The 17,298-nt window shown below is 43.3% G+C and overlaps 1 protein-coding gene across 3 annotated transcripts in view; it reads left to right on the forward strand.

Moving 5' to 3' along the window:
- FAM120B (family with sequence similarity 120 member B) overlaps positions 1–17,298 on the forward strand; it is a 78,458-nt gene that overhangs the window by 32,336 nt on the left and 28,824 nt on the right. For all 3 annotated transcript variants that reach the window (XM_066596147.1, XM_066596146.1, XM_066596145.1), the window contains exon 7: positions 14,879–15,085. In XM_066596147.1, the coding sequence (XP_066452244.1) occupies positions 14,879–15,085 (207 nt within the window). The remainder of the gene's footprint in view (positions 1–14,878; positions 15,086–17,298) is intronic.

The following is a 17,298-nucleotide window of genomic DNA, read 5'->3' on the forward strand; positions in this document are numbered from 1 at the left end:
AAATATACCGTATTTTTCGCTTTATAAGACGCACCGGTCTATAGGACGCACCCCCGTTTTAGAGCGGGAAAATAGGGGGAAAAAAATTTGAACTCACCCAGGGACAGCGCAGGGATAGTGCCGGATGACGGAGCAGAGGGAGCAGCAGAGGTCAGAAAAACTGGCGCTCCATATCACAGCGGCGCGTCTATGAAGCAGGAGGAAGGAAGGAAGCCGTTTGGTGGAGGCGGGGAGCAGCAGTAGTACCCGCCGGCGCTCACGACCAATCAAAGGTATGTATAGGCGGCAGTGGGGAGGAGACTGGTTGCACATTTGTTCGTGCGATCGCGAGTTTAACACGCAATCGCGCTAACTAAATCACGTTCGCGCGTTAAATTCACGATCGCGCTAAAAATGGCGATCGGAACAAATTTTTTGGCATATTCGCTTTATAAGACGCAGCAACTTTTCCCCCCCGCTTTGGAGGGGGAAAAGTGCGTCTTATAAAACGAAAAATTCGGTATATAGGTGTTACATTCCCTCTAAGTATAATTTCAATTGATGAATGCATGATTGTTAAGAGCCTGACCACTGGACCTGCAGAGTAATGTCCATACAAGGATCCTGCAGCCCAGTCTATTCACGTGAATGTGGCTGAGTGGTCTGAGCTGCAGTACCAGGTACAGCCACACTCTTTACTATGCTGAGTACTGCAGTGTAGGAGTTTCTCTGGAGCGCCATTCTCCGTTCATTCTCCTGATCGGCGGGAGTCCTAGGATCATACATTGATGCCATGTCCTAGGGATAGGCCATTAGTGAAAAATTGTATTTGACCCTTGATGAATCTAGCTTTATATAAAGAGCTGCATAAACTTTATTCAGTGTCAGAGAAATCAGATGATGAACTTTCCAGGGCTGCAGATAATTCAGATTCTGGTCTGTTGCCTTGAAAATTCTTGGGCAAAGTTCTGCTTATATCAGTCTGTAGTCTGAAAATTCTCTGCTCTCTTATTAGAATGTGATGGGAGTGATTCTGGTCAGGTGTATATTTTAGGAAATTGCACATGCCAGTCCAAAATGTATGAACGGTTTAGGTACGGTTGCATGAAAAACTAAATGAACCCGTTTAGAATTACCTGGATTCGCGGCCCTTCCGGAATTGACATTGTGGAAAGCTCAGCAATTCCGTGCCTTCACCTAGCAGAAGTTTTAAAAAAAATCTGTACTGCGCATGTCCGACGGCTATGTTTTGGCATAGGGGTCACTAATTACTAAAGAAAAAAATGAACTCTGACAACCCTTTAAAAGCATTATCCCAAAATAAACTTCTACCCATTACTCTAAAGTAAGTGAATCCTTTAGAGTTACCTATCCATAGGTTAGGTGATAAAAGTTTGATTGGGGGGGGGGGGGTGATCTCACTGATGAGATTCCCAACAATCCGGAGAATGGGATCTTATGCCCCCCTCTCCTCATCACTGCGTACTTGCTCCGCCAATCGGCAGTAATGTGTAGATTAAACGGAGCAGCAGTCACACATGTTAATTTATGCCTAATTGACATATATTGCGTAATAAGGGAGCCATAGATGAATCCTTGCACATAGTCGGTGATCTCCGTACTTGTAGTGTGGAATGTGCATGGGGCAGACAATCGTCTGTAGAACTGCTACAAACCAGCCTTTGCCTCGTTAAATCTCAGTTCTCCCTCCCTGTGTGTTTGACTGAAGTGATTGTTGAGTTTCCTGGGTAGCAGGTAAGAGGTAAGTACCATGCACTCAGGCCATACTGGGTGCAGTTAGAGTTTACAATGTTTTGTAGCTGACTTGTGTCCACAAGCGGCAGGTGATGCCCAAAGGGCAAACATAGACTGCACAAAGTAAGCAACGGCACGCGCACCTGCCTGTCATCTGCTCCTGGCCGGCTGCACCTGTCAGCAAGGCTATTGTTAACTCATAGACTGGAATGCAGGCCTAACATCTGCCTGAGCTTTCACTCGTGTGGCCAGATGGCAATGCAGGAGAGCCCAGGGAGGGACACATTCTTTTATTTCCCTCCGTTTAATGTTTTTTCCCCCTAAAATTGTTTTTCACCAATATGACATGACCTTATGACTAGGAATATCTGACTAGCATTTACCATGTTTTTCAGACTATAAGACCCCCCAGGTTTAGACAACAGAAAAGAGGAAAAAATATTTTATACATATTTAAACATCTCTGGGGCCTCCTGTCAGTAACTTTGGTGTTCTAGTATAGAAAAGAGGGTTAACTGTGAACAGTCGGCTCCTATTAAACCCAGTGTGCACATTCAAACAACGGTGCAAGCACATAAGTGCGCATTATACACAGGACTGCTGCATACACATTGTACATACACCTAACAAACACAGCTCTGCATCATACATACGCAGCTCTGCAGTATTCACATATATACAGCTTTGCTACATACATTCACACATACACAGCTCTTCTTCACACACACAGAGTGTACAACTCTGTTACATGCACACACGGCCCTGCTGCATGCACACACACACACAGTTCATACAGCTCCGCTACATAAACTTACACACAGCTCATACAGCTCCGCAGACACACACCTGCAGCTGGCATGTTAAACACTGATTTTATTACCACTAAATCCTCACATATAAGTGTAGTAATCCATGACCCCCTGTAGCTGTTCCTGGTCACATGGCTATGACCTCATCTACGGTCCTGCTGCTACTGAAAGACCTTTGATCGTTGCTCTTTTCTGTCCCTGTGCATACAGAGGAGCACCTGCACCCCAGGGAGATATATAAGTGATCTCCAGAGTTACCTGCACTAGTGGGACTGGGAGAGAAAGGAATGTGTAGCCGCTGTATGTATGGCTGTAGAGTTCTACAGATGATTGATGAGCGCATTGCTGGATCATTAACGCAGACATCAGGGGTCTCTGGATCTACCAGACCCCCCTGCCTCTGGACAATAAGGCGTAGATGCTTTTAAAATCTTGCTGAAAGCTGCTTCTTATAATCAGAGAAATACTGTATGTAGATAGATAACAAGTATTTTGATATCCATCTTTTTATACTATCATACAAGATTATGTTGACTATATTGGTTATTTTGGGCAAACTTTGTATGGAACTTGATATGAAAGAGCTCAACAATTGAGCTAGAATATGTAGAAGGCTAGAAAGATAAAACAGCATTAATAGACCTCATATGGCAAAAAGCCTTCCGTAAATACTCCTTACAAGCTAAATTAAGGAAACCATGTAAATGTAAGTTAGTAGACCGCCACCTTTGGACTGCATGGACAATTTCCTGTGACAAAGAACAAGAACAATTCTAAGGCTTGACTGGAAAAATGACACATAGTTGCTCAGGCAAAATAAATCCAAAATGTTTATCTTTGATAGTGAAGCTTAAATATCTTCCTAATGGCAGTTTTTTGAGGAAGCGCTTTGGGGGATAATTACTATGTTTTTCTAAGCCAGAATACTGGGGCAGAGAAGTCGTACATTTTTGCGCTAGTGCAAAAATTTTGCAACTTTTCTTCCTCCTGCATCGGCCCCACAATGACCTAGCTACTCCCTTTTTTTTAAAAGTAGGCGTGGCTTGTCATAGGGAGTGTGGCCAGTGAAAGATTTATGTATAACTTATGTATAACTTATGCAAGAAACTAGCATAAATTATGCCAGAATGTACACCTGGTTGGGAGCCAGTGTACATGTCTGTGAAGGTGTGCAGAGTTGCCAGGAATGCATTGAATACATAAAGAAGCGTGCGCCTCTTCATGCATTCAGTGTGCCGTGTGCCAGGGAAACTCCTACTAAGCCCAGCACAGGAAATGCTGAGCTTAGTAAATTTCCTCCTTTGTTTAATTCCTTTGAGAAATTCATCACCATATCGCTGACCTCTGGAGTTTTCTTCCAGCCTCCAGGTCACATGAGCAGCACTTTGACAACTTTCTGTTTCCTGAAAATATCAATGGGGCAGATTTATGAGTAATGTCATAAAGAAAGATTGTCTTTCTTTCCCATAGCAACCAATCACAGAGCAGCTTTTATTTTCAAAAACAGAATACAAAATGAAAGCTGTGCTGCAATTGGTTGTTATGGGAAAGAAAGACCATTTTTATTTGACAGCTGTCATATAGATGCTCATTAACTGCAGGACACAGAGCAGAGTCAGAGTGCTGATCATGTGACCTAGAGGCCAGAAGGAAAGTGCAGAATACCCAGCCTGTGGGGATGAGCTACAGATCTCGACTCTTCACAGTGGAGGTCAGTGATACTGTGATGGATTTCTCAAAAAAAAAAAGTGCTTCTTTAACCTTCAATACATATCATAACTGTGTAAGTAACAAGTGTTCCCCTCCAACACTCTTAGTACACTTTCTATTACTTGTAGCCAGTCTTTAGGTGCTTACTTTGCTAAAGGTTTGTTGGAATAGTGGTCTAGATTAATGAGGGTCTCCAGAGATCTGCACAAAACATGATCTAGAATTTTTTATATATTTTATTTTTAATAACGTCTGTTAAAATAGTATCTCCAGTGATTTTGAAAAACACATTCTACATAACTCTACTTACCACTGGTGCCTTTCATGAAGGAATCCTGGTCACAAGTACCCTTATAACACTGTTCACAAACGTCTTCTTACCATTGCCCAAGTCCCATATGACACTCCTAGGTCTCCCAACCACAGATACTCCAATGCAACTGCTCTAGCCTCCCATACTCCTCATGACAATGTGTTAGCTAAAGATGCTCCATAATGGTGCTGACATGTAATATTGCTAATCATCTTTCTAGTGTAAGGTATGGCTGCCATTTATTCCAAGGCCATCTTTACAATTAGGACCATTGGATATCTGCATTAGGACAACTCAAAAATCTTAAATAATAACCTTTTGTAACGTTGCCACATTTGGTTCCAATCTGGCCTGGAAAAGCTTTCTCAAGGCGCTACTACTATTATTGCTATTTGTTAACTGTTTAGTCACTCAAGACCCTCAGCGACCCTAAAGGTGAACTCTCTCCATAATTTTCGGCTTTGCACTGGACTCCTCACAGCAGAGGTCAGCGATGTGTTTGATCTCCATGCCAGTATCAGGTCTAACAGTATCAGCCATCTTGTTCTTTGGCACCAGGTCGTCTTTTGATGCTAAACTGTACAAGCATTATAGATTTCTTTTGTGACTCTGCTCGCGTTACGTGGCCAACATCCATGAGCCTTAACCCGATCATTTTGTCCTCCGTGAGCCTGAGCCCAGTCATCTTGCCCTGCATTGAACCTGAGCCCTGCCATCCTGTCCTGTGTGAGCCTGAGCCCAGGCATCCTGTCCTCTGTGAACCTGTTCATCTTGTCCTCCATGAGCCTGAGCCCAGTCATCTTGCCCTGCATTGAACCTGAGCCCTGCCATCCTGTCCTCTGTGAGCCTGAGCCCAGTCATCCTGTCCTCTGTGAACCTGTTCATCTTGTCCTCCATGAGCCTGAGCCCAGTCATCTTGTCTTGCAGTGAACCTGAGCCCTGTCATCCTGTCCTCTGTGAACCTGAGCCTGGTCATCCTGTCCTCTGTGAACCTGTTCATCTTGTCCTCCATGAGCCTGGGCCCAGTCATCTTGTTCCTTGTGAGCCTAAGCCCGGTTATCTTGTTTTTTCATGAGCCTGAGCCCGATCATCTTGTCCTTTCATGAGCCTGAGCCTGATCATCTTGTCCACCGTGAGCCTTAGCCCGGTTAGCTTGGCCTCCAGTTATATATCGGGTCTTATACGATTGAGGACTTCTCTTTTACGCTTGCTGTCCAGGGTATAAGCAGCAGCTTAAGTCAGCATTGCAGCTCCAACGCATCAATCTTCTCTTTAACAGCTTCACTCGCAGTTCAGCTTTCATATCCATACATGGCTATGGGGAAAACAATGGTTTGCGCTATTCTGCATTTACTTGCTATGCGATATCGCTTCTGTTTCTGCAGCCAGAGTTGTGTTATTCGTGTAATGGTGATTTTTGATGTTCCTGCCACCTATTTTCACCCTGGTTTCCTATTCGTCCTGGTCCTTTTTACACATGATCACTTCCGCATATGGATTAAACAAGAAGGGTGAGAGGATATAGCCCTGTCAGACGCCTTTGCTGATACCAAACCAGTCTGTGTCCCCATACTGCGTTCTCACAGCGGCATCGTGATTTGGTGTAAAGTGATTTTATCAGTTTGACTACATGTGCCAATACGCCGAGCTCTTGTAGGACCGGCCATAGCTTGTCATGGTGTTGAATTGTATCCACCTCGCCTGAATAAGGATTTGCCTGTGTGTGCTGTTGGACTCCATGTTCTTCAACATTTGTAGCTTGTCATGGCCGACACAGTTAAAGGCCTTAATGTAGTCGATGAAGCACATGTAGATATTCTTTTGATTTTCTTTTGCTTTTTCCAATGGTCCGTGAGGCCCTAAAAGAAAAAGTTATGGTCATTGTGATCTACTAGCCCAGACCTGGCAGTTAATCGGACTGTCATGAATGATATGAATACAGCACACACTAAGAATACATTGAAAGAATAGTAGTTCGCAAAAAAAGGTGGTGCAATTTGTAGCATCCCTCCATTAGCCATAAAGTCACATTGTAACACTTATCTCCCTCGCTGCTTGGCTCCAGTCTAGCTGTGGGAATATTATTCTGTTATTGCAAGGTTTTGCTTTGACGGCTCAGTTTTATCAGCATGGAGCTGTAACAAGTGACAAACAATGCCACTTATAATTGTGTCTGAGCAAGTAGGGAGTTAAGTCATGTAAGGAAATACCTCGAACAGTGGAAAGTGATGCCGCACAGGAAGCTTGGCAGCTTGGCATCGCTCCCTGAGGAAGCCAGGAAGGGCTAGATGTCGTTGTAATGAATTAAGGCAGGGTGGCTCCTTTTCTCAGGAAAGGGGGTCAGAGGTTGGCGTCATACAAAGTGCACTAGCGAAGTCCGTCGAACTGACGCTTGTGCCAGAATGGCTTGGGCGGCAGCCGCATTGCAATTATGTCACCTGAACAAGTCAAACGTTTGCTTATTCAGCATGGCTTTATTTCAGCTCTTCGCTGATGTCACTGATCTCGCCGATTATGTTATCTACGAAGCACACCTTACTCATTTTAGTAATTAGAGGAACAGCGGCACGGATGATTACATGCAATAGTGGAAATAAGCTATTAATGAAACTGTGCTGCTTAAAGGAAAATTCCAGTCAAAAATGAAAAATCAGCTATCAGATATTCTTTCCATATGTCCTTTTACCTTTTCACTGTAAAGCTGTTTCTTGTTTTGCTGCTTCTATTGCGCTTTCACACCGGCATTGGGGTCAGTTCAGGGTTTCCGTCTCTCTGCTTTGTTTTTGAAGGAGAGAAACTCAAATATAACGGAAAATAAACAGATCTGTGGATTTTTTTCTTCTCCATTGATTTCAGTGTTTTTTGTTTTTTTTTAAATGGAAAGGCTTCAGTCTGTTTTCATTCGGTTTCCTTTTTTTGGACTGGAAAATAGCGCAGCTTGCAGAGTTATTTTTCAGCCCTAATGCAGGTGTGAGAGCAGATAAATGTTAATGACCTTTCTTTAAACAGATGTTAGTTGGCAGCCGCATACGTCTAAGGTCCACCTGGAGCTGGAGTGATGCCTCTTTTTAATTAATAGGTCCTCCAGCATTTATGAGTGATCACTTTCAAGGCTTGTGAAGTATTACACACGGCCGATTGTAGGTATCCATGTTCTACATTGTACATGCCGGCCACATTGAAAGCAATGGGAGGATATCCTGATCCCTTGCTGTGGCTGTGACAGTTGCAGCAGGGGATTCCTTCAGTCAAACTAGAGGTTTCACTTTGTTTTCAAAAAACAAAGGGAGAACTTCGCGATCCTCTGCCGCTGCTGTGACAGCAGCTGCAGGGAATTCTTCTTCCCCGCGGGGAGTCCACTCATCACTGAACACGGTGACAGCAGCAGGGTGTTCAGAGATGAGGGAGCTCCCTGTGGGGATGAAGGAATCCCCTGCAGCTGCTGTCACAGCTACAGCAGAGGATTGCAATGTTATCCTGTTGCTATCAATAGGGCCGGCGCCGCTGCTGCCGCATTGAAGGCGATGGGATGAAGGGATTCTACGCAGTGATGCAAGGCTGTTTTCACATAAAAACACCTTGCATCCAGGGGTTTCCCATGGATTGCAAGGGTGATATCGGTCTGTGACTCACGGCCCGTTATCACTCTCACCAGTGTGCAGGAGCCCTTATGCTGTCAAAATTTGATTGTTCCCAGCAAGAGAAACCAAGTAATCTTGTAGATCTGATACCTTTTAATTTCTAACAAAAAGACATGATGCTTTAGTGAGCTTTCAAACCTGTTTAGGTGGTTTTTATTAATGCAATGTATGTTTTTTAAACTGATCATTTCAAAACAAAATCTTTGCGGCATTTACTATCGTGATCAAATGACAACATTGAAGCTATATTCATTTCTGCTATGAAAAATCTCAACATAAATGATGTTCATGTGTAGCATTTTCTGCTTTGGACCTAATGAAATTAGTCAATTACTTATTGAGTTATAGGAAATCTACTGTATTTAGAGATGAGTGTTCACCCAAATGCTCGGGTCCGCGTTATTCGAGTCGAGCTTTTTGTAAAATTCGAGAGCTCTACTCGAGTAACGAACCCCATTGACTACAATGGGAGACTCGAGCATTATTGTATGTGGGTCTCTCTCTCTCTCCCTCAAAAGATTTGCCAATGACGCGCGCTGCAGCGGGGAGGGGATAAAACAGGCACGTCACAGCGGGGAGGAGCCAAAAGCTGGGGCGGGGTCGAACACGGCTTGATGCGCGTTTGAGTAACGAGCACCATCGAGTACGCTAATACTCGAACGAGCATCAAGCTCAGCAGAGTATGTTCGCTCAACTCTTAACTGTATTCTGCAAAGAAGGGCATTGTTAGAAGACCTCTACATGGTTCATTGTCAAAAGCCCTCTACGTGGTTCATTGTCAAAAGCCCTCCACACGGTTCATGGTCGGAAGACCTCCACACGGTTCATGGTCGGAAGACCTCCACACGGTTCATGGTCGGAAGACCTCCACACGGTTCATTGTCAGAATTGTTCTCTCATTCGAGTCATTCCGTTGTTTACATCGTGTACAATATTTCCCGCTCTACACAATGACGGGTTAGAGGGCATTTACTAATTCTACCGCCAAAGCTTTTCCTTTGTCGAAACATATACTTCCGGGCTTGAAAATGTAATTATTTACTTGCTCACATTTTCCGCATTCCAAAAGTGGAGTGTAGGACCCGACTTTGCCTGTTAAACTGGTCAAGGCAGCTCTGTACAAGATTATTGGCTTACAACTTTTTCATGTTCTACATTATCACCTGTCTTGAAATAAACACGCGCTTTCTGAGACCGCCAGTCTCTACAGTATAGTTTTATTTTCCCTCAAGGCCCTTTTGCACTGGACAACCTCTGATACCTTACTATATAGTGTAAAGATGGTTTTATTTACATTTAGGTCACTCTTACACATGCGTTCACATAAACACCGCTCCAAACAGCGCTGTTTTACACTGATTCCGAGCTGTGTTTTTGAACGCATGGTACAGAGTTTTACAGCGCTTTTTAACACAACCCATCATTGTGATGGGTGATGAGGAGCGTTAAACACAAAAAAACTGAAAAATAGAACAGAGAACTCTCGAAAATTAAGGCATTAGAGAGCCGCATTCGAACGCAGGTCTGTGAGGCCCTATTGAAATTAATGGGAGCGTTTTACCGCAATTAGTGCGATGCTCGGGATGCTGCGCTAATCATCGTAAACAGCGTCCAGTGTGAGAGTGGCCTTACTAAAAAATGTTTATACCCCCAGATATTCCATGACTAATGTTAGAATGGCGCCACCTGCTGTTTCTATTTTTTCCACTTCAGTAATTGTTCCGAGGTGGTCACAGATGCTTAGGGCCTTTTTACATGGGAAGATCTGTCAGACGCAGATGCTTGCTCTTGATATGTTGGGATCCCAAAGTGCAGTCTAATATACTTTTAATAGCAGTGTGTACAAAGAGAAAAGCCTCAGGGTTGGAGGTTACAGGGAGAAGTGTGAATGTCAGGGCTCTACTAATCTTTATCGGATTCATTCATTCTCCATTTTGAAAAAAAGTACAAAACTGCATTTGGGTGCATTTACATAGTGTTTTTTTTATCAATGCTACAGTTTTGTATTAGTTTTTTTTTAATCTTTAACACAGTTTTTTGAGCCAAATGCAGATTCAAAAAGATATGAAAATTTTAAAGAAAGGACTTTTCTTTCCTGCCGGATCCACTTCTGGTGTTGGCTCAAAAACTGCATTTAAAAAAAAGAATAAATTACTAAAAAACATGACACTGCCCTTCAATGCTTTCCTTGAACTGGGCCATAAAGACCTTGTGAGCCAAAATCGAGAAAAGTCCTTCTTGTATTCTCTGTGTAACCAAGAAGAAATGTTTCTGCTTTTAGAGGGGTTGTCCCATGGGAGCCAATTATTCCTTAACCATAGGTTAGGAGATAACTTGCTGATTGGTGGGGGTCTGACTCCGGGTAAGTAGGAGGTAATGATGCAATCCCTTACGCCATAGACATGCATCCAAAACTAAAGTATTGCTAAAATGTTAGAATTGACTTACATTAAAGAAAATTTGTCCACCCCTAGGACCCCTTAAATTAAAGTTATGGCTCATAGGAGCTGAAGCCTGGGGATATGATTATCATACTCACCTTCTTTGCAGTTCCCCAACTGATCACTTGCAAAGCCGTACATGCATCTCGCGGACTACTTGTGCGTACCACATAATGAGAGGACTGTTAGTTTTATGAGTCTGCATTTATGATGTGTGGAGCGCCAGCTTTGCAAGTTGACAACGGGCGAATGCTGAGGAAGGCAGTAGGATAATCACATCCCCGGACTCAGCGCTTCAGCTCCTATGATCTCATAACTTTAGTTTACGGGGCTCACTGGAGCTGACAGATTCCCTTTCTCTGTGTTTGGCATTTGAGGATAAGTATCACTCAGGACACAATTTCCACCTGTAGAAGAGCGGCTTTTCAGCTGTCCGCTTGTCTTGGATTCTGCCTGCGCCCCAATTCTGTTTATTTTCATAACAATGCAAATAGAGCAATGAAGCAAAATAGAACAATATCTGTCAGCACTTTGTGAAATTGCACAAAGTTCACCTAAACAGTTTTCCATCTTGTTGAGAGACATCGCTTTACACACAGGGGCTATAAAATTCTGCAGGACTGTGTACAACACAACAGGCGGCTGTTTATGGCTAAATATTTACCGTGCTGCTTCAGAAGCTTTAAAAAAGGAAAAGAAACAGGTTTTTCTGGTTTCCTGTGCTCTTGGATACCATGGTGGCCTCCCAGCTGTATATAAGCAGGAAAGAGATGTTTCGAAAGCGTGTTTTGGAAATAGTGGCTGGCACAGAGGCAAACGCACCATTAGGAAAGTGTGTATCGCTCATCTTGTTGAGTGGGGTGCTGAGTGAGGGCCGATAAAGCTGTCACCTGCTGTAGGAAGCGGAGGGTGAAATAATTTAAACCACTGAGATGCATGATGATGGGATACTAACAATACAGAATTACAGTTTACATAGCTGGAAGCATCATATATACTGCCTGTGTTACTATGCTGTGGAAGTAGTTTATATGGATCCATAAGTAATCATCTATATACTGCCCGTAATATTATACTCGTATTGTGGAGATAGTGTATGTGGATCCATAAGTAATCATCTATATACTGCCTGGATTACTATATAGTGGAGGTAGTGAATATAGATCCACATGTAATTATTAGAGATGAGCGAGCCTACTCGGTAAGGCAGTTACTCGAGCGAGCATCGCTCTTCTCGAGTAACTGCTTAGTGATCCGAGCAGGCTCGGGTGGGCGGCGGGGGGGAGCGGAGCAGAGCGGGAGGAAGAGTGAGAGAGATCACCCCTTCAGCCCACCTGAGCCTGCTCGGATCACTAAGCAGTTACTCGAGAAGAGCGATGCTCGCTCGAGTAACTGCCTTATCGAATAGGCTCGCTCATCTCTAATAATTATCTATATATTGTCTGTGATTCTATATTGTGGAGGTAGTTTATGTTGATCCACATGTATCCATCTATATACTGACAATGTTACTATACTGTGGAGGTAGTTTATGTGGATCCACAAGTAATCATCTATATACTGCCCGTATTACTATATTGTGTAGGTAGTGTATGGGGATCCACAAGTAATCATCTATATACTGCCCGTATTACTATATTGTGTAGGTAGTGTATGGGGATCCACAAGTAATCATCTATATGCTGCCCATGATACTATATTGTGAAGTTAGTGTATGGGGATCCACAAGTAATCATCCATATACTGAGCATGATACTATATTGTGTAGGTAGTGAATGCAGATCCACAAGTAATCATCTATATACTGCCAGTATTACTATATTGTGGAAGTAGTGTATGCAGATCCACAAGTCATCATCTATATACTGTCCATGATACTATATTGTGTAGGTAGTTTATGTGGATCCACAAGTAATCATCTATATACTGCCCGTATTACTATATTGTGGAGGTAGTGTATGGGGATCCACAAGTAATCATCTATATGCTGCCCATGATACTATATTGTGAAGTTAGTGTATGGGGATCCACAAGTAATCATCTATATGCTGCCCATGATACTATATTGTGAAGTTAGTGTATGGGGATCCACAAGTAATCATCCATATACTGAGCATGATACTATATTGTGTAGGTAGTGAATGCAGATCCACAAGTAATCATCTATATACTGCCAGTATTACTATATTGTGTAAGTAGTGTATGCAGATCCACAAGTAATCATCTATGTACTGACCATGATACTATATTGTGGAGGTAGTGTATGGGGATCCACAAGTAATCATCTATATGCTGCCCATGATACTATATTGTGGAGGTAGTGTATGGGGATCCACAAGTAATCATCAATATACTGCCAGTATTACTATATTGTGGAGGTAGTGTATTCGGATTCACAAGTAATCATTTATATACTGCCCATGATACTATATTGTGGAGGTAGTGAATGCGGATCCACAAGTAATCTATATACTGCCAGTGATACTATAAAGTAGGGGTGTCAAACTCATTTTCACCGAGGGCCACATCCGCCTTATGGCTGCCTTCAAAGGGCCACTTCTAATTGTAAGACAGTATAGGTAAAGTGAACCCCATAGTTGCCCGATTGGTAATAAGGTCCCCCATAATGGCCAGTGGCGCACACTATTATACATATATATACACACAGGTGCACACTATTATTATACATACATATATATATGTGTGTGTATACACAGTCGCACACAATCCTAAATATATATGCACAGACGCACACTGTTCTACACATATACGCACAGACGCACACTGTTCTACACGTATACGCACAGACGCACACTATTCTACATATATACACACAGACGCACACTATTATACATATATACACACAGACACACACCATTCTACACATATACGCACAGACGCACACTATTCTACACATATACGCACAGACACACACTATTCTACACATATACGCACACTATAATACACATATACGCACAGACGCACATTATTCTACATATATACACACAGACGCACACCATTCTACACATATACGCACAGACGCACACTATTCTACACATACACGCATAGACGCACACTATTCTACGCATATACGCAGGCGCACACAATTATACATATATACACAAACGCACACTATTCTGCACATATACGCACAGACGCACACCATTATGCACATATATACGCACAGACGCACACCATTATGCATATATACGCACAGACGCACACCATTCTACACATATACGCACAGACGCACACCATTCTGCACATTTATGCACACTATTCTACACATATAGCACAGACACACACTAATATACATATATACGTACAGATATATATATACATATATATATATACACACACACACACAGGTGCACATACATATATTATATAGACACACGCATATACACATACATACATATGCACACAAGGACACTTCTGCATTTTTATACACATATTTATACTTACCTGCATCCAATATGGTCCCACTGGCAGGTATACCTGCTGCTCTCAGTCCTCTTGGGCCCCTGATGTCTCCCAGGCCTGCAGCCATGAACAGAGGGAGGGCCGGTGAGGAGGTCAGCGCTGACCAAGCTCTCACCCTACAGCTGCTCCTCCTCAGCGTCCCTTCTTCTAGCACCAGAGATCATGTTCTCTGCAGTCTTCTTCCCTCCTCCGCGGCCATTGTCAGTGTGCTATCAGCCCTCCTCTATTACTGTCTGCGCTAGACAGAACAAGCTGATAGAAGATCGCATACTGACAACAGCACGGAGGATGAGGGAATTTACTGCACAGCTGGCGGGCCACAGAAAATGAGGTGGTGGGCTGGATTTGGCCCACGCGCCTTATGTTTGACACCTGTGCTATATAGTGTTAAACCTGTTATACAAAGTAAAGCCGAAAGATATAAAATTTCACAGTAATCCATTTCTACAAGAAATTCATTGCTATGTATTTATGGTAAGTCCTGTATGTTGGCACTTGTGGTTTTTGTACAATGACTGGGAGCAAAAACACCTGTTCTTCTGTAAAAAGTGTGAGATGTGCAAAAGAAATGGATGAAAGAAGTTGATGCCAATGCCAGAGCTTCTGTATTGGAACATATTCTAAGCAGAAATCACATTTATCGTATACTTACATCGGCAGGTCACACTATGATAAATGAATTTTCAGCCTTTGACAAACAAAAATAATACAGATAAAGTGCTAATATATTTTTCCACCTGTTTCTAGCTTCCTCACGTGGATTCCAGAGCCGTTCACCTTGCTTTTCTCTTCCTCCGTGGACTGGTCACATTGATGGCTTGTAGCAGTGCGTGTGGCTACCCCTTTAACATGATGGATTTGATGCCATGGAACACATTTGATGGGAAGCTTTTCCATCAGAAGTATCTGTTGTGTCATGAACGCCGACCCGTGGAGGTCATCTTAGAGAAAAAGGTGAGGAAATGTGTGAATTTCTGCTGGAATTGCAACATAAAAAATGCACCCCTAAATATTGTGTTGATGCCGGGTGTTAATATCGAGGGGCCTCTGTCTGGTCACGTTGTGTTGACTAGAGATTACTGGTCATTCTCCAGCTGTTAGTTTGTATTGGGTGAATACATATGCCAGGTTTGAGATTCACTTTTCACAAATAGAAGAGAATACTTTCCCGTGGACCGGCGAATCTGACTTAATAATTATGAGCTGCGCTCCATCTGGCCTTCGCTTGCGCACTTTACTGATTATGGCTATAGCCGCTAGTACCGCTGTTTCTCAGTTAAATGGGTTGTCCCGTGAAAGCAATTGGGGTAAAGCACTTCTGTATGGCCATATTAATGCACTTTGTAATATACATCGTGCACTAAATATTGGCCATACAGAAGTTATACACTTACCCCTCCGGTGCTGTCGTCCCCGTCTCCATGGCGACGACTAACGCTGCCTTCTCCCTCGATTAGATGCGCTTGCGCTGTCTGGTCTTCTGTTCTGTTGAATGGGGCCGCTCCAGCGTGCTCGCGCCGCACAGGTCTTCTGCGCATGTGGGACTTGTGAGCCACATTAAACTGTGAGTGATTGTCAGGAGTTACATTCAGCTAAAACGTAGAAAAAGGTACTAATAATGGAGAAATAGGAAATCACACACTTGCTGCTGACATGTTCAGTGTGACATTTACTATTGTGCTATCCATATTGGCACTGTTTGATTATTAGACTTTGTCTGCAGTATTCTCAATTCCCAGAGCATATGGTGATAATTTAGGGCGCCTATTGTGAGCCACATATAGCCCCTGAGCCAGTAGCCACTGCAGTAGATTATCACTTTATAGCCCATTCTGAGCAATGTTGTATATAGCTTCCTGCTACCTGCATTGGCCTGTACTGACAGCGACTGATCCAGGACTGGCGCACCGCATTGTCATTATAGAACGGGCGTTTTGTGATCTCTTTGCCCAGTTCTGCCAGAACATAGAGCTGGATTCTGTCTATGACATTAGCTCTATACTGGATGAGATGAATGTATACAATACAGGTTACAATATCTGGTAACCAGTGCCGATTTGCTAGTCACGTGGCAATCCATCAACCAGGGTTTGTCCAACCCTTTGGGATTACAGATATGCCTATAAGCCAGAATGGAGAGCCAGGCCCAGCTATTCACTTATCACCATGAGAACCCCACTTCTGGAGACCCTATTATCTTAGGCTACCTATGATTTTCATTTTAAAACTCACTAGCACCCCCTGCCCCCAATAAAATTTTAACTAATTGGGTCCAATTAAAAAAAAAGCCTACATGCTGCCCCATATCTTTGCTGACTTTTCCAAGAAAGTTGGAGATGCGTTCACCTCTGTACTGTCAGAACACCAGATCTCGGAAGTTATCCCAACATCAGATGAAAACTCTGCTATTCATAAAGAAGAAATTGATTGCTAAATATCATGTAATGTTTTTGGATGCAGATGTTTCTGCAAAGTGCCTTGTTAACTTTCCTGGAAAACTCGACAAAGATGCAGGACAGTATGTATCCTTTAACCCCTTAAGCACAGTAAATAAACGGCACTTGGTCCTGGCCGATAGCTAAAGTGCGATGTGGGATTAAGGCCTCGTTCACACAGGTGACACGGTATCACCGCAAGAAAATCACAGCTATATTGCATCGCTGGTCCATGCGATATCGCTGCGTCTTCTCGCGGCAATACTATGATTTTGTAGCACTACAAAGTCACGCGACTTTGTAGCACCATATGCAAGGATTTTCGGGGGGGAGTGGTGGAGGGGTCTTGAAATAGAAAAGTCCTACCCCGAAAAAGCAGCCAAAGCTGAAGAAAAAAAAATTACCTCTCTCATGCTGTCCCGGGCTCCACCGCATCTTCTCCCTGGTTCCCGGCACTGATCAACTTCTTCTCTTCTGGACGGGAATTGAAAAATCCCCGCCTCCTGGAAGCACTGTCTGTGTTTGGCTGATGCTTAGCCAATCACAGCCAGTACTCGATGAATGACTGTGATTTGTTCAATCACAGCCATTCATCGAGCGCTGGTTGTGATTGGCCAAGCGTCAGCCAATCACAGCAAACGCTTCCAGGAGGTAGGGATTTTTCAATCCCCTGCCAGAAGAGATGAAGAGAAACAATGCTGGCACCCGAAAGAATCTGCTGCCACGTGAAAG

This window comes from Eleutherodactylus coqui, chromosome 3 (genome assembly GCF_035609145.1).
Source record: "Eleutherodactylus coqui strain aEleCoq1 chromosome 3, aEleCoq1.hap1, whole genome shotgun sequence".
In the NCBI taxonomy this organism is placed as follows: Eukaryota; Metazoa; Chordata; class Amphibia; order Anura; family Eleutherodactylidae; genus Eleutherodactylus; species Eleutherodactylus coqui.